The sequence below is a fragment of the Sphaerodactylus townsendi genome, linkage group LG08, assembly GCF_021028975.2.
Source record: "Sphaerodactylus townsendi isolate TG3544 linkage group LG08, MPM_Stown_v2.3, whole genome shotgun sequence".
NCBI lineage: Eukaryota > Metazoa > Chordata > Lepidosauria > Squamata > Sphaerodactylidae > Sphaerodactylus > Sphaerodactylus townsendi.
This window is the reverse complement of record NC_059432.1, coordinates 96,281,931-96,304,426: the sequence shown is the minus strand read 5'-3', so window position 1 is coordinate 96,304,426 and position 22,496 is coordinate 96,281,931. Positions and strand designations below refer to the sequence as shown.

General features: G+C 45.9%; 1 protein-coding gene across 5 annotated transcripts in view; it reads right to left on the bottom strand.

Moving 5' to 3' along the window:
- LOC125438244 (multiple epidermal growth factor-like domains protein 6) overlaps positions 1-22,496 on the bottom strand; it is a 281,987-nt gene that overhangs the window by 48,750 nt on the left and 210,741 nt on the right. For all 5 annotated transcript variants that reach the window (XR_007245317.1, XR_007245318.1, XM_048506532.1 and 2 more), the window contains 7 exons: positions 21,005-21,136; positions 19,282-19,410; positions 17,993-18,121; positions 15,805-15,939; positions 12,894-13,022; positions 10,363-10,491; positions 4,142-4,270 (listed from right to left, as the gene is read on the bottom strand). Coding sequence is in view for 3 of the 5 variants with exons in the window: in XM_048506532.1 (XP_048362489.1) it covers positions 4,142-4,270; positions 10,363-10,491; positions 12,894-13,022; positions 15,805-15,939; positions 17,993-18,121; positions 19,282-19,410; positions 21,005-21,136 (912 nt within the window). In the remaining 2 variants the exon portion in view is untranslated. The remainder of the gene's footprint in view (positions 1-4,141; positions 4,271-10,362; positions 10,492-12,893; positions 13,023-15,804; positions 15,940-17,992; positions 18,122-19,281; positions 19,411-21,004; positions 21,137-22,496) is intronic.

Here is a 22,496-nt window from a genome sequence, read left to right as displayed (position 1 = left end):
TAGTTGTGGTGGGATCTGTGATTTGGGAGTTAGCAGGTATATTTAATTAATTATTTCATGTTTTATTGTTTGCTGGATTGGACACTGTGATGACCTACATTTTTTGGGGACCCTCTTATTGATGTCAGCTGCAGGGGGGGGTGGGTTGGGTTGGGTGGGGATTTTAAATGGTTTTTATGTATTGTCTAAAAACTATGTTTTTATTCTGATGTTAACTTTGTATGTTTTAATGGGGTTTCCCCCCCGTTTGTTAGCCGCCCTGAGACTATGGTATAGGGCAGGGTATAAATTGCTTAAATCAGGGGTAGGGAACCTTTAACACTCAAAGAGCCATTTGGACCCGTTTTCCACAGGAAAAGAAAACACTTGGAGCCGCAAATAATTTTTGACATTTAAAATAAAGATAACACTATATATATATAGGGTTTTTTTTACCTTTTACTCCGCTCATTCTGAGAAGCGCATGGATGCGCCTGCAGGGCGGGCAAGGATGAAGCCGGCGGCTCAGCCTTGCCGGCCGCCGGGAAAGCGCCCACCCCGCTCCAACGGGGCGGGTGAGAGGGGAAGCCCGCGGCGCAGCCCAGCCGACCATGGGCAGTTGGTGCGCCCACCCTGCTGCCTGCAGGGCGGGCAAGGATGGGGCTGGCGGCTCGGCTCATGGAGCCACAGTGCAAGGGCAGAAGAGCCGCATGTGGCTCTCGAGCCGCAGGTTCCCTACCTCTGGCTTAAATAAATAAATGCTCCCTCCCCTCAGCGGAGCTACACGTGTGGAACAGCAGGAAGGAAGAACAATTTCAAGTCCTTGTCTTTCACTCCAGGCCCTTCCAATCTACCATGACCCTGAAAATGATTCTGCAGGGGTGAGAAGGAGTGACAACAGATGGAGAAGATTACACAGGAGAACCACACCTTCCACATATTTTGTGACAGATCTTAGTGCCCATCGATTTTGGAACCCTGCTCCATTCTGTTAATGTCCCACTGCCATGGCAACTGCAGAGCCTTGTGAATCTCTCAGTTTCCCACCCCTCTTTTCCCTCCATGGGTGCTATTATCAGACACTGTTTCAACTGATCAACGCAGTCCTTCCCTTCTTCGGTTATTCTATCTTCTGCCAGCCAAATCCCTAGCAAAACTAAACTTTCAAGACCTGCTCCTTAACTAAACACCCAAACTTCATAAAGCATATGCAAATGTACAATTTACTTTGACAGCAGAACTTGAGTTTTTGTTGGCAACCGGCTTGGATTGAGTGCAGGGTACACACCTTTACAATGTGTTGGCAAGCTCCAAGTTGTGCCAAACCGAGCCATTTTCATTGGCTCAAAATTAAGGACATCTGTATGAATAAGTAATACAGAGAGATTTTTCCTTAAAAAAAACAACAACTTGGTGTTGAAGTGTCCCAAAATACATTCCTTAGCATTTTGTTTCTTGAAAATGGGTTTCTACACTAAATTGCCCAATCAATGATATTATAGTTAAGGCAAAAAATAATAATTCTCTACTACTTTTTTCTGAATACTCCTAAGGACCATGATCCAAAGAGGCCTAGCCACACATATTAGGCAGGGAAAGGAGTGAAGGGGACAGGGGAGGATTTGGCTTTATATCCCCTTTCTCTCCTGGGAGCTCGAGGCTCACAATCCTGTGCCCTTCCCCTCACAACAAAACACCCTGGTGGCTCCAGATTTGGAGCACCTATTTTGTATTAGCGAAAGGGCCTGCAGCTGGCAGTTGTGGGATTGTACAGGCCTAATCTGAATTCCCCAGATAACAGCCTCACAGTTCTGGTGCTGACAGAGCTGGGATTCAAATAATTTTAACAACTGGTTCCTCAGATTTGACCAAGCACCATTCTTAACAACTGGAAAGCCCCGCCGAAGTATGGCAACCTGCTACACCTGCTGAATCCGTGAAGAGTGAGAAAGTGGAGGACAGAGGATTTTGTTGTCGGTGAGGACACCTATTTCACTGAGAAGAAGGGCCTTCGAGGTAAGTTTCTAAGAGTCCCATCCGGGGTGGGGGGCAAATCTGCTTGTGGGATTGGCATGTGTCTGCGGATTTGCCCTTGTCGGGGCATTTACCTCAGCGGAGGGGCAATTTTGCTGTTATGCAGTCGTCCCCCCAGCACTGGAATGCAGTGCAGAATGTCCCAGCGCCCCTGTTGCCGGCGTCCCAGGGGAAGGGGGCAAGCCGGGGGCATGGCCAGGGATGGGGCCAACATTTGTTGGCTCTTTCCTGGCCTTTGCTGGCTTTGGCTGGTGGACTGCAGTAAGGACTTAAGCCAGCCTTTGGGCTGCTGTACATCCACTGTGGCTCATAGAGGCTCCCACTGCGGCCCATAGAGGGAGCAGCAGTGGCGCAGGAGGTTAAGAGCAGGTGCACTCTGATCTGGAGGAACCGGGTTTGATTCCCCGCTCTGCCGCCTGAGCTTTGGAGGCTTATCTGGGGAATTCAGATTAGCCTGTACACTCCCACACAGGCCAGCTGGGTGACCTTGGGCTAGTCACAGCTTTTTGGAGCTCTCTCAGCCCCACCTACCTCACAGGGTGTTTGTTGTGAGAGGGGAAGGGAAGGAGATTGTCAGCCCCTTTGAGTCTCCTGCAGGAGGGAAAGGCAGGATATAAATCCAAACTCCTCCTCCTCCTCCTCCTCCTCCTCTTCTTCTTCTTAGCAGCAGGGAGGCTGTTTGACTTTTTCAGCCTCCCCACGTGTCTTTTTGGGGGCAGCAGCCAGTCACCCGGCTGGTGGATGGGGCTACTCATCTTCAGTTAAAATGATTAGGTAGAAGGTGAGAAAGACCTCCGACTGAGACCTTGTAGAGCTGCTGTGGATCAGATAAAACAACGTTGACTTCAATGGAGAACAGCTGCTAGACTGAGTGTAAGGCAGCTTACTTAACTCCTTGCCCTAGACAAAAATGGTTAAAATACCAAACATGTCCACGGAGGATGTACCAATGGAATATCCGACAAAAGTCCAGAAGCTTCTTCAGAAGAAAAAGTATTAAAGGGTGAATTCCAGTGAATGATTAGATTACTCTGTTGCATGCTGATCATTGCAAAATCGAATCCCAGAAGAATTGGGTTGTCTGAAAACTCTGAACAGTGCCTAGAAATGGCACATGAATGCTGGATCCCTTCCTGTGACCAATGTGGTTCAGTGGTCAGAGTCCAACTAGGATCTGGGAGATCAAGGTTCAAACCCCCATTTTGCCTTGAAGCTCATTGAGTGGGATAATTATGATCCCAAGTCCCCGAAATGATCCATATATGATAGCGTCTCTTGCCTAAACGCTCACATAAAATTATTGTTGAAAGATGTTAGGAGTTGTTTCCTAAGTTGTTAACGGGAAAGAAATCACTGGCATGGAGGAATGGCTTCTTCGTGCCAGCGGCAATACTTTATGCACAGAGGGGAAAAAATAACAGCACATAATAGACCAACTTGGGATGGCAAACAGTTTGCAAGATGATTTTGTTAAGAAATAGCACCCATTCTTACTGCACTGAAACAAAACTAAATCTAATGTCGGTATAAATAATGAAAAAATTATATAATATTTACAAAAGTTGCATGCTATATGATGAATTATATTTATATTACATTATGATAATGTAATCTAAATATGGACCTCCACTTTACATTATGAAAATACAATTTTAAAAGAGTGGATTTGGACAACCGGGGTTGCCAATTAACAAATATTGAAGGCAACAGCTACGATTCACATGTGGGAATAATTTTGAATAGCTGGACCATCATGTGATAATTGGAATAATCATAAACGGCATAAATCATCCCTCGTTATCTTCTCTTTGCAAACAGAGTCTTCTGATTTGATCCAGGAAAGTATTGGAGGAGCACCTAACCAAAAGGTTTATTTGCATTAAACTTCTTTTAAAATATGGGAATATGTGTGTTTTTGGGTATGCAAAAAACAAACAAACAAAACCATGCACACATATGCACACACACAGCTCTTGGGGAAATGCTAGAAGGCAAGGGAAAGAAACAGCATTACAGATCCTTGTATATGGATCCGTTTGGCATTCCTATATTGTTGGATCGTGGCCTGTGCATTCAGAGATGGTGAGGGTTTTTTTTAACACAAGCAGCTCTATTCCAGTATACATACGGCGGTCACACTTGGGTCCCGTCCAGTCAGGGCGGCAATGGCACATTCCAGTGATGTGATCGCAGGCAGCCGCGTTCTCACAGTCACACACCTGCCGACACTTGAGCCCGAAAAAGCCATCTGGACAAGCTGAAGATGTAAAATGAAGAGAACGTGATGTTGATTTGTATATACGACCATCTGGCAAAGAACATCCCCTTGCCCCTGAATGGAGTCTTTAGGAAAATGACAAAGGAATGAAGTATTTTAAGCTTCAGTTACAGGGTGGATCCAAGCGTCTGTCCCCGAGCTGAAGGAAAGCAGGGCTTGTATCGTAAAACTAGGCTTCCTCGGCTTGGGAATGTATAAATACACACTATTTGATACTGGCCAGAAATACAGGCTGTTGATAGAAAAGCTCAGAACTTACAGTCAACCGCTGATGTTACTAAAGAACAGCAGGGCACAAGAGCGGGTGACCCATGAGGTTAAATTCAGCGCTCAGTTGGCGGGTTGAGAAGCGTGTGGTTCTGTGACAAGACAAACCTTATTATAGATAAAATGGGCCAGTGTTCAACTCATTGATAGGTGGGAATTGCAGGAATTGATGTGCTGTGATCTCACACTTTAATTGTGAAGTAAGGATCGATCCCGTGGTAATTTCCACGGAGGGAATGGATTTCCACTAGTAGAAAGGGGATTTCTCTTCTCCTCCAGGATGTTCCAACATGCAGCATTTGGAGAGCAAGTTGGAGGTCTGTCACAGAAGAGGAGACCTCTGGGAAAATTCCGGCCTGTTAGAGGAAACCTTACTACCAGTCCAAAGGTAGTTTTTAAAATTATTTATTTATTTATTATTTAGACTTCTATACCGCCCCATCCCCGAGGGGCTCCAGACGGTGTACAACATAAAATCTCAATACAGTGCATATATACAGTTATAAATATAGTTACTAAAACCTTTAAAAACAGCAGTAAGAATAACGAGAGGCGTCCATCAACCCCAATTTTAAATCCTCCCCATGAGGGAGGGGACGGCGAGTCCCATTAGAGGAAAGAGGGCCCAGATGTTAAGAGCCAAAAAAGGAGGGGGGACCTTCAGCGGCTGGTCCCTCTCCAAAGGTCTAGCTAAAAAATCCTCAGCCTTACAGGCCCCCCTGCGAAACTTCGCTAAGGTTCTGTAGGTCTGACAGCCAGTGGAAGAGGCACTCCACCAGGCCGGGGCCAGAGCCGTAAAGGCCCCTGGGCCCGCGTGGAGGCCAGCCGCATCATTGAGGGGCCAGGGACCACCAGTAGATCGGCCTCAACCGAATGGAGAGGCCATGTAGGGACATATGGGGTGATGCGGTCTCGAAGATACGAGGGTCCCAGGCCACGTAAGGCCTTAAAGGTCAACACCAACACCTTGAAGATGATTCAGAACTCTACTGGGAGCCAATGTAGCTGGCGCAGCACAGGCTGGATGTGATCCCGTGGTAATTTCCACTGAGGGAACGGATTTCCACTAGTAGAAAGGGGATTTCTCTTGTCCTCCAGGATGTTCCAACATGCAGCATTTGGAGAGCAAGTTGGAGGTCTGTCACAGAAGAGGAGACCTCTGGGAAAATTCCGGCCTGTTAGAGGAAACCTTACTACCAGTCCAAAGGTAGTTTTTTTTAACCACCAGATCAAAGCACATAATAGCAGTCTAGAGGACTATGCAGAGGCTGGGATAGGTAGCTAGAGATAACTTATTCCTCCCTCTCTGAAAATACTGTAATTTGATGGCACTCAATCAAGTTGATGAATAATAGAATGGACAAATGAAATGACTTCTTTATTCAACAAGTGATTAAACTGTGGAATTCACGGCCAGTAGATCCAGTGATGGCTTTAGAAAGAGATTGGACAGATTCATGAAGGAGAGGTCTATTAATGAACCTTGATGACCAGGGAAACTTCTGAATATAAGTGCTGGGACACAATGGCAGGAAAAGGGCTTAGCTTCTATGTCTGGCCCTCCAGGGCAAGCAATGACTGCTGTGTGAAAAGTGGTGCTGGATTAGATGGGCCACTGGTCTACCCCAGCAATGCTGTTCTTCGGTTAAGGTTCATTGTCAAGCCTGGGATCTGTAGACAATCACCAGACTCTAGATTTCAAATCAGTAGCCTTTGTTGACAAACATTGGATGGCATGACTGGAGAAAGCCGGTCCTAACGAACTGTCTTTGGGTACAACCTTATATCCCCTGAGGTCTCCCCCCTCCCTCTTTCTCACCCCATGTTAAAGGCAGAGTGAAACAGGACAGGAATGGTATAGCCCACAGGTGTCAAATTCACGGCCCTCCAAATGTTATGGACTACAGTTCCCATCACCCCCTGCCAGCATGATGCTGGCAGGGGTTGATGGGAACTGTAGTCCATAACATCTCAAGGGCCACAAGTTTGACACCTATGCTATAGGTGTTACTTTCTCAAGGCTGATGTGAAAGATAAAGTCAGGGGCCAGCTCTTGGGCATTTCTAGTTCTCTACATGTTGCAGATCAAGGGAAGGTGGGAAACTGAAAGTAAAGTGGAAGTCCATTAACATGACAGAACTCTCTTTGATGTCCAGAAGGCTCTTCCCGGCATTCGATTAATTAATTGATCGATTGATTATTGAAAGCTTCTATACCCTGCCTTTCTTTAGTCGTTTTCAAGGTGGCTTACAAAATACAAATACAATTGAATAACATCTACAATAATAAAACCAATAACTATAAAAACCAATACAATACAATACAATCACATCATGCCGTAAAAAAAAAAATCAAGCCTGCAATAAAATACACCTATAAAACCTAAATCACTGCTTCTTAAAATCTAGATGTTCAAAGCTGGTTGAAATAAAATGCCTTTGTAATAAAAACTCAAAATTTAAAACAGGGGAAGAAGAGAAAAAGTGGTGGATTCTAATTAAACTGGATTTGCCTTTGCGATGTAGTCCAAGGAGATTATGGAAGACACACTTTTACTGAGACATCAAAAGCCTTTCAGTGCAACCAGGAAGATATATTTTGGGGGTTTAATTATTCTAGCTGTTCAATTCGTTCATGCCAAGGAAGAGATGGATTTTTTCCGACCTTGCTTGTTTGCAATAAGCCCCTTAGTTTAAGCCTGAGGGCAGCTAGTGATTATGGCCTGTATCTGAGCTGGGGGAAAATTATTGCTGGTACATCTAGGCTTTAAATGAATAAAGGTGGCACATTTCTCTTTTTAATAAGATGACTTCTTTGCACTCTCCAGGAATGAAGGCTTTAACTGGGCCATAGCCTGATGGTACTTCATTTGTGCTTGAGTTACTATCCCTTAAGGCAAAGCCCCTTGAAATCATATTACGGGGAGGAAATGTATTGATGGCCTGCACTGTATTCTCAATCCAGGCAAGAAAGGTGATTTCCCATAGCATTACTGGGAGCAATGAGTGTTAAGTCCACCAGGGGGCAGCAGACTTGAAGGGAATGGCAAGAGGAACTGTTGCTGGTCTTCCACTGGGCAATACTGGGGACCCAATTCTGTGTAATTCAAAGGCGAGCTTATTTGTGAGAAGCAACACTCTCGCCCACCCCCCTCACAACTGACGGAACTGAGAGTTGATGGTGAACACATGGAAAACAACATACAAAGGGGAGTGATGTAGGGGGGGAAACGGAGCCCAGGGCAAAATGGTGCCCAGGCCTTGCCCAGGCCCCACCCCCGTGGTGCCCCATCCCAACTTGCTCACAGGGTCTTCTGGGAGAGTAGTTCCCACCAGGCTGCTTTTCCCACCAGGTTGCAAAAAGCAGCCGGCTGAACTCAGGTAAATGGGGGAAGGTGTGGGGGGGCAATAGACCAAGCCACTTCTGGGAAGGAGGAGGGGCGTGGCTGGGCCTTGGCGTGATGTGCCACGCTCCTCCTTCCCGGAAGTGTGGGGGCGATTTTTCTGCCTCCCACATTACTCCCATGGAGGCGCCCAGGGCTTTTGTCCCTGGTTGTTTCCATGGCAGCTACACCTATGACAAAGAGCTCTTACAATCTCAAAATAAATGGTGCCATGTAAAACCACAGCTTCTCTAAACAGGTCCTAGAGCAACAGGAGATAGTTTGCTGCAGGGGATTCAATGGACCACGGCCCTTTCCTCACAAACCCTTTAAAATGTTAAAAGGCAGGAAATCAAATGTCTCCTCCATGTAATTCTGCACTGTTTTCCCCCTCTTTGGTTCTGAAAACGTTCTGTTTCCAGCCTCAAAACATTTTCAGTGAATCCCCTTTCAAAACAACTCTTTGGGTTGGAACGTTTTCAAAACACCTTCACTGCTGTGCGAACATTTTAAGATGACTTCTATGCCTGTCTGCCATCCCAGAATGTCTTCTTTGGCACCATTTTCCCAGCTCACTCTCTCCGTCTCCCTTGCTAGGTTTTTTTTTTAGCATTTCTGTGAACTTTTATTATTGGGGTTTAATCCTTGAGGCATCGGTTATATGAGGCGCAGAGAATTGCAGCATGAAACTGTGAAATTTATTCTATCATTAAATTTTGTGTTTGTACTTATTGCTGTCTATCACTGTGTTTTTGTTGACAGCGTGAAATCATTTTGTGCCTTTCCCCCACTCAGATTGTTAGGCGTGTTCCCAGGTTTATTTTAGAACATGGGAATTCCTTGAATCCTGTTTGTTTAAACTACTGATGCAAGTATAGACGCAAGTTTGGAATATGCTGCCACAGGAGGTGGAGATGGCCACTAACCTGGATAGCTTTAAAAAGGGCTTAGACAGATTTATGGAGGAGAAGTCGATCTATGGCTACCAATCTTGATCCTCCTTGATCTGAGATTGCAAATGCCTTAGCAGACCAGGTGCTTGGGAGCAGCTGCAGCAGCAGCAGAAGGCCATTGCTTTCACATCCTGCATGTGAGCTCCCAAAGGCATCTGGTGGGCCACTGCGAGTAGCAGAGTGCTGGACTAGATGGATGATCCAGCAGGCTCTTTCTTATGTTCTTAAGTTATGTCAATATAGCTTTTTGGTAATTGGAGATATTTCTGCAACTATTTTGTGATCTGTAGTTAATTTTTGTTATGTCTTTAGGCATTGCTTCTGAGAGTTATAGTTCTTGTACTTAAGCCATGGCGCAGTTTACACTTTTTCCACTAGAGGGCAGAAGATGCAAACAAGAGACAGAATGTGAAACCAGAACCCTACACTGGGCTTTATTATTACAAAGTTAACATGCCAGTTTGCGAGACACAACAAAAGATATTTTGCTCATAGGACAGAGTTCTATTCCATGTCACAGCACTTGCTTGAATTTGCATTGCTACGAGCTTTTCCAAAGAAGAATAGTATTGGTCTACATTTCTTGCATATTCAGGATCAGATCTCTCTCTCTCTCTCTCTCTCTCTCTCTCTCTCTCTCTCTCTCTCTCTCTCTCTCTCTATCTATCTATCATCACACATCCATCCATCCATCCATCCATCCATCCATCCATCCATCCATCCATCCATCCATCCATCCATCCATCCATCCATCCATCCATCCATCCATCCATCCATCCATCCATCCATCCATCCATCCACCTACCTACCTACCTACCTACCTACCTACCTACCTACCTACCTACCTACCTACCTACCTACCTACCTACCTACCTACCTACCTACCTACCTACCTACCTACCATGAGTGAGTGAGTGAGTGAGTGAGTGAGTGAGTGAGTGAGTGAGTGAATGAATGAATGAATGAATGAATGAATGGAGAAGGGATTTGGTGACCAACTAGAAGGTAGAGAATTCAATCCACAACACCCACTGCCTTCTTTTAGCAAAAGTTTTTACGTGGTAAAAACAACACCACAGTGGTTTCCAGCCAGAGGTTTTCCAAACGTTCTACCTTCAAGGGACCCTTTTCCAGTATCAAATTATCTTGATAAGGAACTCTTTACACTTAAGCTGTGGAATTCCTGTGCACTGGGATGCACAGTTTAACTGCAGTAAGTGGGCACCTAAGCACTGATCTTAAATGCATCCAAAGTTCCCACACACTCTGGTTCTGAGAAGAACATTGGAGGGTATATACATGTCTTGCACTCACTTAATCAGGAATAAAAGACTAGACCCACTTCAGACTGACCAAGGGTGATCAATGTAATCAATACAACAAATTTTCAATCCACAGAAAACATCTGATACGAAAGACACTGATCATCTTTTTTTAGGAAACCCAGAAATAAAGTGGGAGGGAAATACCTTTCTCACAAAAGGTTCCTGTCCAGCCGGCTATGCAATCACAGGCTCCGCTCACAGGGTCACAGGTAGCTCCATTGTGGCACTGACAGCTGGAGTTACAGCTCGAGCCAAATGTACCTGTGGGGCAACCTGAAGACACAGAACAGCAGCAGCACATTAGAGCCAACTGGGCTCAGTCTCACGGATCAGTTTGCTTAGGAAGGTGTCTATCAGTACAAAAAGCAAGGATCGGCTCTGAAACGCCTGCAGAAACCACGTGTTTACACTGGGTACAGCAGGGGCCGAGTGGACATAATCCCAATTCCACCAGAGTGTCGAGAGAAAACAGAACGTGTCGTTGGATGCTGGACTGAGCTTCCACGGAGACTCAGCCTTCATTTGGGAACGACAATAGCTGCAGTAGCAAGTTCACTCCTGCCTAGAAAGATATTTGTTATGGAAACAGAGGAAGGCTAAGCTATTTCTTGGGCAGGCTGGGAGATCCTCTCTAGACATGGACACAGGGACCCCCCAATCCCTTCATTCAGATGATTTCCCAGCAGCTGTTGGCTGATGCTTTTAAGCACCTCAATGCCAGCCAAGCTTTAAATATGTGCAGAGTGCATTTGTTCACATGTATTTATTTCCATCACAAAGCAATTGTGAGTCACACCCTTCTAAGTCTAGAGATAGCTCCACTTAAGACTGCACAGCTGCCCCCCAGATTTCTTTCAACATAAAGCTCAAGAAAGCATACGCAGACTTTCAAAGAGGAGGAGGAGTTTGGATTTATACCCTGCTTTTCTCAACCATAAGGAGCCCCAAAGTCCTTTCCCTTCTTCTCCCCACACCAAATTCCTTGTGAGGTAGGTAGAGCTGAGAGAGTTCTGAGGGAACTGTGACTAGCCCAAAGTCACCCAGGAGCAAGGAAAACAAACCTGGGTCACCAGATAAGAGTCCGCTGCTCATGTGGAGGAGTGGGGAATCAAGTCCTGTTTTCCAGATTAGTGTACGCCACTTTTCACCACTACACCACAGATAATTAAACTGGTCAAAAAAGGCTAGAGCAGGGGTCTGCAACCTTTACCACCCAAAGAGCCATTTGGACCCATTTTCCATGGCCCCAAAGACCTACTGAGCCAGAGAGGTAGCTCTGCATGGAACCACCTCCAGTTCAGCCCCTCCACTCACCTTTCCTTCCAGTGCTGGAAGGCGGAGGCGCCAGGCTGGGAAACCCTCTGCTCAACAAAGCAGGTAGCCGCCTGCTCCATGGGGCAGAGGGAGGATGGTGGTTGCGGCCTGCCCAGTGCCGCTGCCTCTTGCATTGTGGGAGGCAGTGGTGCCAGGCAGGGAAACCCCCTCTGCCGACAGAACAGGCAGCTTCCTCCTCCACGGGGCAGAGGGGGGATGGCGGCCACGGCCTGCCCGGTGCTGCGGGGATGGCAGAGGGGGGATGGAGGCTGCTCTGGAGGGACAGAGGGGGTTGCAGAGGGACAGAGGGGCTGCGAGGGGATGGCGGCTGCTGCAGGGGGCAGAGGGGGATGGCAGCGCTGCAGGAGGTAGTGGCGCCAGGCAGGGAAACCCCCTTTGTTTGATAGAGCAGCCAGCCGCCTGCTCCGTGGGACAGAGGGGGGATGGCAGCTGCTCTGGAGGGACATGCCCACACTACCCTCCAACCTCCAGGGGTTGGAGGGCAGCATGGGCGTGTCCCTCCAGCCCTCCAGAGCAGTGCTGGAAGGAGAGGTGAGTGGAGGGGACGTGAAAAGCGGCACCCTCACGCATGTAGCCGCCTCCTGTTCGGCCCCTCCACTCAACCTTTCCTTCCAGCGCTGCTCTGGAAGGACATGTCCACACTACCTTCCAACCTCCAGGCCACAAAGAGCCGCAGTATAAGGCTGAAAGAGCCGCATGCGGCTCCAGAGCCGCAGTTTGCCATCCCCTGGGCTATAGCAAGCATATCTTTGCAACACAAACTGCTTTGCAGCACAGGTGGATTTGAGATTCAAGGGCCAGCACGTGATCTTGTCTCTCTGTGGGATCTGATGCTGATCATTTTTAAATGCACAGAACACATCTGATATTCATATTCAAACTTTTGGGGACTGTCATCCCCAGCTAAGGCGCTCACTTGTGGAAACAAGCTTTTCCTCAAACATTGGGAATTAGCCTTGAACTAAGCTGCCTTGGAAACTGGGCGGAGGGAGAGGCTGTAGCCCGGTGTCAATCTGAGTGCTGAAGGTACAGCACATGGCTTGGAACGACTGCTGTACAGGGAGGGAACAAAGTGCGCCTATCATGTAATTCCGCTGTACCTGCCATCACCCTCAGTACTGTAGATTTAAGATAATTAAGGATTATCGCCAGCCAGGCTGCATACAGCCATAAATACACAATTTCGGAAGCAATAAGATTAGCAGGTTGTGTCTGTGTATATACTGCCTAGGAAGCATCCAAGCTGGCTTTTTAGGAATTCGATTACATCAGGTGAGATGGAACGAACAAGTGCCGATAACCGGGGGCGGTGGGTGCGGGGGGGAGGTGGTTTGACTTACGTTGTTTGCAGTCAGGGCCAATCCAGCCTGGGGGACACACACATTCACCCGTGATAAGGTCACATGGAGCATCACGATTGCAGCTGCACTGTAGCAAGCAGTTTTTTCCATGGTAACCAGCAGGACAGGCTGGAAGAGACACGCAGTGCTCGTCACTTAGATGTATTAATTCAAACAAAGGCGTCTGCTTCACATGGGAGAACATCTCTGAGAAAGAGCCAGTCCCTATGACAGTGGTGGCGAACCTTTGGCATTCCAGATGTTATGGACTACAATTCCCATCAGCCCCTGACAGCATGGCCAATTGGCAGGGCCTGATGGGAATTGTAGTCCATAACATCTGGAGTGCCAAAGGTTCGCCACCACTGCCCTATGATCTGCTAAACAGTAAGGAATGGGGGGGGGGGAATAATCTACCCCATGACTAACTGCTATTACCCACTTCTTGTGACTGATTGACACTTTGGTAATTTCCGCACAGCAGAAATAAAATGTCTTGAGGACATTTAACAAAGCATCTTCAAAATGTTTTATTTCTCTCAATCCGTTTTTTTTCAAAAATTGCTAAACTGAGAATCTTTCCCCCACAACTCAGGTTACAGGCAGGAAATGCTTTATTTCTCCTGCCCAAACCTCTTACTTTCATTTTCATCATTTGTGCCCGCTTTTTTTTTTGTTTTCAGGGGGATGTCTGCGAAGTTACGACATCACAATGAGAGAAGCTGCGATATGTGGAATTTGCATCATCGTAGCTTCATGGACATCCTCCTCAGAACAAAAAAAAAGGAAAAATGACATGTGCACAGGATTGCTAGGCAAAACAAACTTTATTCATCTACTTTTTGCAATGCAAGAATCAGCTGTAAGCATAGGAAACCTCTGTGGAAAACCTTCACTAAATGACTGAGGCGGAAGAATCTCTGCAGCAGCACCCGTAATGGTGGGTGCAACTCTGAAACTGATCAGAGCTCTGTTGGCCAGCAGGCAGGAAAAAAGAACTGTATTCTCCGTGCTGTGGGAACACAAAAAGTCGAAAACGATCTTTCCAAACAACTGCAGGACATTTTATTTTTGCTGGTAATTCTGATCCACTATGAGTATGAGTGGCATAATGCTGCATTCCCATGCACCCTGGGGTTTCAATGGATTCAATCTTGTTCTGTGCATGTTTTTGCAGAACTGCATCATGCTGGCAGGGGATGATGGGAACTGTAGTCCATAACATCTGGAGGGCCGCAAGTTCGACACCTGTGTTTTAGGGGGTTCAGGTGGCTTACATCACCCATCTCCCCCAGAGACAGCACGGCCTTCAATTGGGTCTGAACAACCCCAGGTAGGATGTGGCAGGATTGAACCAGAACTGGGCAGCTCATAACAGACAAGAACAATCCTGACAGACCTTGTCAGAACATGTGTTTAGATGAGCAAAATCTAAATGACAGCTGGACCCTCCTTCTAGCAGGTACCGTGTGCAATTTAGGACTGAGTACACAACATGTACCGTGTGCAAAACCTGATAAGGTGAGGGCACCTGATTGGTACCAGATTTGTATATAGATAGCACAGACAACAGAGTGATGTGTGCCTGAAAACACCTGTGGTCTGGCAAAGCACTTTGTCAGTAGATAGCAATAAATAGAACTGCACTGGTGACTGTGTGTCTGTCAGTTCTTGTCTACACTGCATCCTGCAAGGTGGTCTACTCCGAGTAAATCCGCTGCTTCAACAGACGTTTGGGTCTGCCTCAGGTTAAGGTAGCTTCATGTTGAAATCCTATCCAATTCACCAGGGCTTACATTCAAGTAAAAGCCCTGCAGAAGACTGACAGCCTCAGAAGACTGACAGGTTGTCTGAATTTCCCTGTGCGTAGCCTTTTAACCTCTTTCAGGGTTAAAATGCGGAACTCGTGTCAATTCTTACAGCATTTGTGCAAAACAGAATCGCAGGATCAAACTTGTCCAGTCTTTAATGGCACCCTTCTGCCCTGCCTGGGATTCCCACTCAACCTGCCTGAGCTACATACTGTCAAAAATAAGGCAAAGGACTTCAGTAGACCCCCGCACTAGAAGCAGCAAAACAAATTAAATGCACAGCTTTCACAGTAAGCCCTATTGACTTGTTCCATGGAAGCATGAATAATTATTAAAAGCGTGTGCATGAACTATAAAACAAAGGAAGTCTGAACTGAAACTAATCCTAGCCTCATAAAAACAAACACAATCAGCAAAGCACAGCTTTTATTCTAATTTTTGAATAGAGACCCGGGAATTCTGCTTAAGTTTTCATGGTCTTATCCAAGAATAAATAAAGAAGAAGAAGGAAGAGAGTTTGAATTCATACCGTGCTTTTCTCAGCCTTCAAGGAGTCTCAAAACTACTTACAATCACCTCCCCTTTCTTTCCCCACAACAGACACCTTGTAAGGCAAGTGGGGCTGAGGGAGTTTTGAGAGAACTGTGACTAGCCCAAGGTCACGCTGTAGGCTTCACATGTAGGAGTGAGGAAACAAATCCAGTTCATCAGATTAGAATCTGCTGTTCATGTGGAAGAGTGGGGAATCAAACCCAGTTCTTCAGATTAGAGTCAACTGCTCTTAACCACTGAGTATTTTAAGGGCTATCTTCAGTGGATTAGAACCTTAAGATAACAGCCAGTCTTACAGTAGCAACAAAATCAAATATTGCACAATGAATAAATAACCCGTGTGGAGAAAGGGACCCAGAAGCTCCAAGGGGGCAGGGGGCGCGCGACGCACCAGGGGGCGCCCCTGTGGGGGTGTGGCAAGGGCATTCCAGAGGCGTGGTGTGGCGGGGACATTCTGGTGTGGGACGGGAGTGGAAGACAGTCCACCGGGCACTTTCCCCCCTTTCTACACCTCTGAAGGGACCCAAACAAAGAGGAAGTTCCTGTACCTTTTTGACACTTGCTCCCTTCGTAACCTGGTTTACAGATGCAAACGCCATTCCTCGGATTGCAACTCAAAGTGTTCTGTTTTAAGCACTGGCATTCTTCTGAGCATCCTGGTCCAAAGACCCATTTGGGACAAGCTGCATTGAAAAAGTGGGAACTGTTAACATTATCATTAGGCGTGTAGGATTTAGTGACATTACAGAGAGTCTAGGCCACCCTAATGTGGGGTCATAGAATCATAGATTTGGAAGAGACCCCAAGGGTCATCAAGTCCAACCTGCTGCCATGCAGGAACACACAATCAAAGCACTCCTGACAGATAGCCATCTAGCCTCTGTTTAAAAACCTCCAAAGGAGGAGACTCCACCACACTCCGAGGTAGTGCATTCCACTCTCGAACAGCCCTTATTGTCAGAAAGTTTTTCATGATGTTTTGATAGAATCGCTTTTCCTTCACCTTAAACCCATTACTCCTGGTCCTAGTCTCTGGAGCCTCAGAAAACAAGCTTGCCCACTCATCAACATGACATCCCTACAAATATCTCAACATGGCTATTATGTCACCTCTTAACTGTCTCTTCACCAAAATACAGTGGAAGGTTTTCATCGGTTTCAGTTTTCATTGATTTTTTCAGTGAAAAATTTGTCTCGGTTTTCATCAATTTGCAGTAAGGTGCAGGGGTTTGTGGAGAAAAATCACCCAAACAAAGCTGTTGCAGGCCGTGTTTGCAACTTGTTTAATGACAATGTTTTGCCCCATTTCAGACAAATATTAAAGAGGCATCAGAAACAGACCTCTTTGGACAGCTTTCTGGTGCGACATTGGTCCACTGGCTCTGAAGCTGGTCCTAGTGTTATTGTCTGTTACTGTTTTCAGCATTAAACACTATGTTTATTCACCAAAAATGTGTTTTTGGTATGTTTTTTGGAGTGCCTAGAATGGATTAATTGGATTTACATTGATTCCTATGGAAAAGTTTGCCTCGGTTTTCATCGATTCTTTTCGGACGGATTACCAATGAAAACCGAGGTTCCACTCTAAACACACCCAGCTCCCTAAGTCTCTCCTTATAGGGCATGGATTTCAGACCTATTCTGGGTCTTGTGGGTGCCATATCTTTTCTGGTTCCCACCAAGTCTTTGGGGAAGTGGGTGGGGCCAGGTGGGCCTTTTCCCCAGGAAGGCCTCTGACTTACAGTTGGAGATTTCAACACCTGTGCATTTTTTTAAAAAAATGTAGCTTTGGTGTCAGCCGCCACCAGCACAAGGATCTCTACACTGTGGTTACTGAAGGTCAGCTGTGCCAATCATCTTGTGCCTTGGCTCCCCCTCTTGCAGCAGCCATTTTGTTGTTGTGCCTACTGGGCCGTGTCAGAATTCCCAATGTGCCAGAATGCTCAGAGGGTTGGGGACTCCTGGTCTCGCCACTGGGGGCAAGCCAATTAATGCTGGTCTAACATTCTATGGCAGCCCAGAGAAGTGATCAAGACATTGGCTGATTCTGCACAGGCAACCCGGGGTTATGTAACCCGTTTTAGTTGCCTGTGCAGAGACCATCTGGGATTGCTGGGATCCTGGCAGGAGGAGGCTGCATGGTTCACACAGGAAACTCTGTGTTTCTGTGTGAACCGTGCAGTCAAGAGTCCCCCACCAGAGAATCTACCCCTCCCAAGAATCCCCCACCCTGCACAACATGGCAGCCACCTATTATAGAATCCATTCTAATGGCTGCCACCCATTCATTCATTCATTCATTCATTCATTCATTCATTCATTCATTCATTCATTCATTCATTCATTCATTCATAATAGTGGATGGAAGGGGTGGGAATTGAACGCTTCCTACTTGCTGTAGTTCGCACAGGCCAGCAGGAAGTGTTTGAAACCTGGGTTAAAGAGGGAAAAGTCACTAAATAAGTGACTTTCATGTAACCTGGGTCCAGGCAAACAGAATGATTCAGAGGTTTTTATGGGGGGGGGGGGAGTTCTGTGGCAGCTTCCTCCAAAAAACGCTTTAAAAATTTGCCTAAACCCATTCTATTTGGCCTGCGCAGAATCACCCAAAGTTTTTAATAGATGGAATGAAGGAAAACAGTCTCATCTGGACAGCAAGCTTGGAAATAATGTCATAACTCAACATAAGCTACATCTCTCAGGCATTAAATATACTTCTTACATGATTTGACTTACTCAGATGGCAGAAGCGACCGTACAACCCAGGGTCACATAAACAGGCCCCATACAGTCTGTGGCAATGCCCATTGTGAGCACAATTACATTTCTTATTGCACTGCTTCCCAAAAAGTCCTTTGGGGCAACCTGACAGATGTGGAGGGGGAAAGAGACAATAGAGGGTTAATATGAACAAAAGCCCTGTTTCCTATGTTTAAAAAAATATTAGCAAGCTGCTCATTTGTGGAAAGAAGGCTGTGTATTGCCCGGATGTGTTTGGGCTAGCTGATTTTTTAAAATTTGAGAGCAGTTTTCATGTTGGTCTTTTCGATATTTTATTTCTGTATCTATCTCCAGGGTATGTAATGAAAGCATAATTGTTTTGGTAAGGATTATACATGTTCCTGCAATCATTTTTTTCTGTTCTTCGCCCTTCTCCGTTTTGTTGTTTGGCATGCTACAGAGTTTTTTCTATCTTTTTTTTCTGGTTGGGCTCTCAGAAACCAGGAAAATTTGACCCTATTTTTGATCAGGCTCCATTTCAGAGCAGAGGTCATCAACTTTTTATAATTAAAAAGCCAAAATATGTCAAAATTCGCAGCAGGAGTTCAACAAGTCAAATTTGCGTAACAGAAAACATACAACTTAAATGTTACTGATATTGCTGTTTCGATGAATAGTTCATAAAGGCTGTGCAGCTTAAACACTGGCTGTTATGAGTCCTTTATTCGGAAGTGGTACGTATGGGATCTCACAACAAAAATATACAGGAACACCCTCTACAGTTATATCAGTGAACTGTCCTAAATCTGTGCACGGTTCATACTTGGCAACTGTTCTCCTTCATCATTTCCCTTTCTCCTGAACATCTCTAAGAAGTCCTTTAGTGCCAGAAAAACCTTTGCCTGCCATTCCCTTCATGTACCAGCTATTCTGGCATACCACCCACTCCACCAATATACCGTAATTGAGAGATTTTGTTTGCTTTTTAAAACATTCATATTTGGTTCTGGGCGAAATTTGACTCCAGAGCCACAGATGGCAGACCTCCACTTCAGAGGCACTGAAGTCATTATACAGAATTATCTGAAAAATCAGCTGCCTGAACTCCAGTGTCCAGATCCATTTCTTTCCAGAGATTACCCCACTCTTTCAAGCCCCAGAATGGACTATTGTGTCTCTCTTATCCTGACAGGCTCTTTATACACAACATCAATGCCAATTAAAAAAAGACAACGGCCAACACTGCAGGCAATCATGTTGCAGCCAGGTGGAAGCAATGCCAGGATAAACAATAAAATTCTGACCCTCTTCACAAAACTTTCCATTAATTCCTGGTGGGCAACGACACGCTCCTGTCGCAGGGTCACAAGAACCTCCATTCTGACACTTGCAGACACTGCTACAATCTTGCCCATAGGTCCCCGCTGAGCAGGCTGTAATGAAAGCATAGAAGATGAATGAGCAAAGCAATCTTCCCCCTGCATTTGAGATGAGATCTTATTATGTTTCTGCTATTGTGCAGGAGTGAGATGGAGCTATTAGGGAACGGTTTAACCCAAACAGTGCACATGTGATGCCATCCCAGGGCAGATTCCACAGACAACAACATTCATTTTCTCGCTACCAAGCGCCGTGGTCAATTGCAAAATATCACACCAATGTAATTATGTGATATAAAGAGGGTGGGTCGGATCATGCCGTGATTACCTTTCGCTAATGGTGGTTCTTTCACAAAAACAACCAGGCAACCTGTGTGTTTATTTTGGGCACTGTTCTTGTCAACACCAGGGATGTAGCACAGATTCTACTTTTAGTCTGGCCCTCCAGTCCCTCAAACAGAGTAGCTTAACCAACTAGAACAGATCCCACTCAGCACAGATCCATTAACTTTCACTCTTTGATCGGAACTGCGCCTTTAAAATCTTCTAGCAGTCTTTAGACTTCTGCTTTTCGCAGTCAGCCAATCACAAGCAGTCCTGACTTAACTCCTTGTGTGCTGCAGTCCACTTGCCAGAAATAAGGCTAAGTGTCGGTAATCATCACACCTGCCATTGCACAACAATAGCACAATATGCATGGATTCAACCTTACAATGCAATCTTAAGCACGGTTACACCCTTCAAAGCACACCAATTTCACTGGACTTAAGAGTGTGTAACTCTGCTTAGGACTGCACTGGTGAAGCATGCTGATAACTGAGAGATGGTGTAATGTCGTGGTTATGAGCAGTAGACTCTAATCTGGAGAACCGGGTTGATTCCCCACTCCTCCGCATGAGCAGCAGACTCTTATGTGATGAACTGGCTTGGTTTCCCCACTCCTCCATGTGAAGCCTACTGGGTGTCCTTGGGCTAGTCACAGTTCTTCAGAATTCTCTCAGCTCCACCTATCTCACAAGGTGCCTGTTGTGGGGAGAGGAAGGGAAGGAGTTTGTAAGCTGCTTTGAGACTCCTTATAGTTGAGAAAAGTGGGATATAAATCCAAACTACTACTACCCTGTTTTCCCGAATATAAGACATCCCCTGAAAATAAGACGTACTAGAGGTTTTGCTGAAGTGCGAAATATAAGGCATCCCCCGAAAGTAAGACGTAGCAAAGTTTTTGTTTGGAAGCATGCCTGACGAACAGAACACAGAAAAATAAGACATCCCCTGAAAATAAGACATAGCGCATCTTTGGGAGCAAAAATTAATATAAGACACTGTCTTATTTTCGGGGAAACACGGTACTACTCCTCTTCTTCTACAACACACTGCTGGAGAAGCTGACCAAGGAGGAAGGAAGCAAGAAACTGCTGGAGAGGTTCCTTTTTAATTTTTTTACAGTCTACTCCAGAAGCACTAAAAATTGCATGCATGGCCCCCTGATGCTCATTAAACATATGCCCAATGATGGGCACGGTAGAGGATTTTGTTGTTTTTCCACCAAAGACTCTTAGACTAGAGGTCACCCTCATTAACATCTGAAGTACGGCTATACAAGAACACCTGGAAAGCATTGGGAATGTCGCCAAAAGTATGTACTCACTTGCATTACAGATAATACCAGTCCAGCCAGGTGGGCAATCGCAGCTGCTGTTGTCGCTGTTGCATTTCCCTCTGTTCATACAGTCAGAACAGCTTAAGCTGCAGTCACTGCCAAATGTGTTATCCAGGCAAACTGAAATGAAAAAAAAACCCACACAGCTGAACTTGTACTTCCAGATTCAGTGTATTCCATTCATACAACCTTTACACTGTATTTGCATTTCTTCCTTAATACAGACAACTGCTCACAGCAATTCAAAACCAGCAACCAAGCAAAAACCAAAAGTGGGGGCCATTGAATACAGAGACAAGTTCCCCGGGGACAAAATAAGCATATATATTGTCAAAGGCTTTCACGGCCGGAATCACTGGGGTGTTATGTGGTATCTGGGCTGTATGGCCGTCTTCCGGCAGCATTTTTTCTAGACGTTTCACCTGCATCTGTGGCTGGCATCTTCAGAGGCTCTGAAGATGCCAGCCACAGATGATGGCGAAACGTCAGGAGAAAATGCTACTAGAACACGGCCATACAGCCCAGAAACCACACAACATCTAAGTATATATAATCTGGATGCAAGCTTGCTGGTGCCTACAACGTGAGAATCCTGGACCTGCTCTGTGAGATGCCCTTACAAAAGTGTGACATTACTCGTAGAATGATGTTCCAAAATATAAACACACCAACAAATGGAAACTCCAGGGTGGGAGTTAAAGGTGCAGTTTTCAAGTGTAATTGGCAGGTGTTAAGTGGGATTACATACAAATGTTAACATTTATTTATTTATTCATTTATTTATAATTGGTTTTATATACCGCCCCTCCCCCGAAGGGCTCTGGGCGGTGAACAACACAATAAAACAATAGTTACAATAAAACCCCATTAAAACAGCAAGCAATAATGCTACATTGGCATCCAGTTGTAAAAACAGTACTTCATAGATCCACCCTGGAAAATAAAACAGAGAAGCGAAGAACCCAGAATGTAAGGGAAAAGAGGGGGAAAGGGGAGGGAAAAGGAAAGGGGGGCATCAGCGGCCGGCCCCTCCAAACGCCCGGTGGAACAATTTGGTCTTACAGGCCCTGCGGAACTCTCCAAGATCCCGCAGGGCCCAGATAGCTGGTGGTAGCGTGTTCCACCAGGCAGGGGCCAGGGCTGTAAAAGCCCTGGCCCGGGTAGAGGCCAGCCACATCATCGAGGGGCCAGGGACCACCAGTAAATTGGCCTCTAACGAACGGGGGAATCCCAAAATGGGGGAATCCCACTTAACACATGCAAATTACACTTGCAAACTGCGCCTTTAACACTTTTAAGAAATGCAAATGGTTCTTTCTTCCACCCTGGGCATTTCACAGGTATATATACTCCACTTGCTTCACTGCCATCAGATCCTCTGAAGATGCCAGCCACAGATGCAGGCGAAACGTCAGGAGAAAATACTACTGGAACATGGCCATACAACCCAGAAAACCCACAACATCCTAATAAATTGATT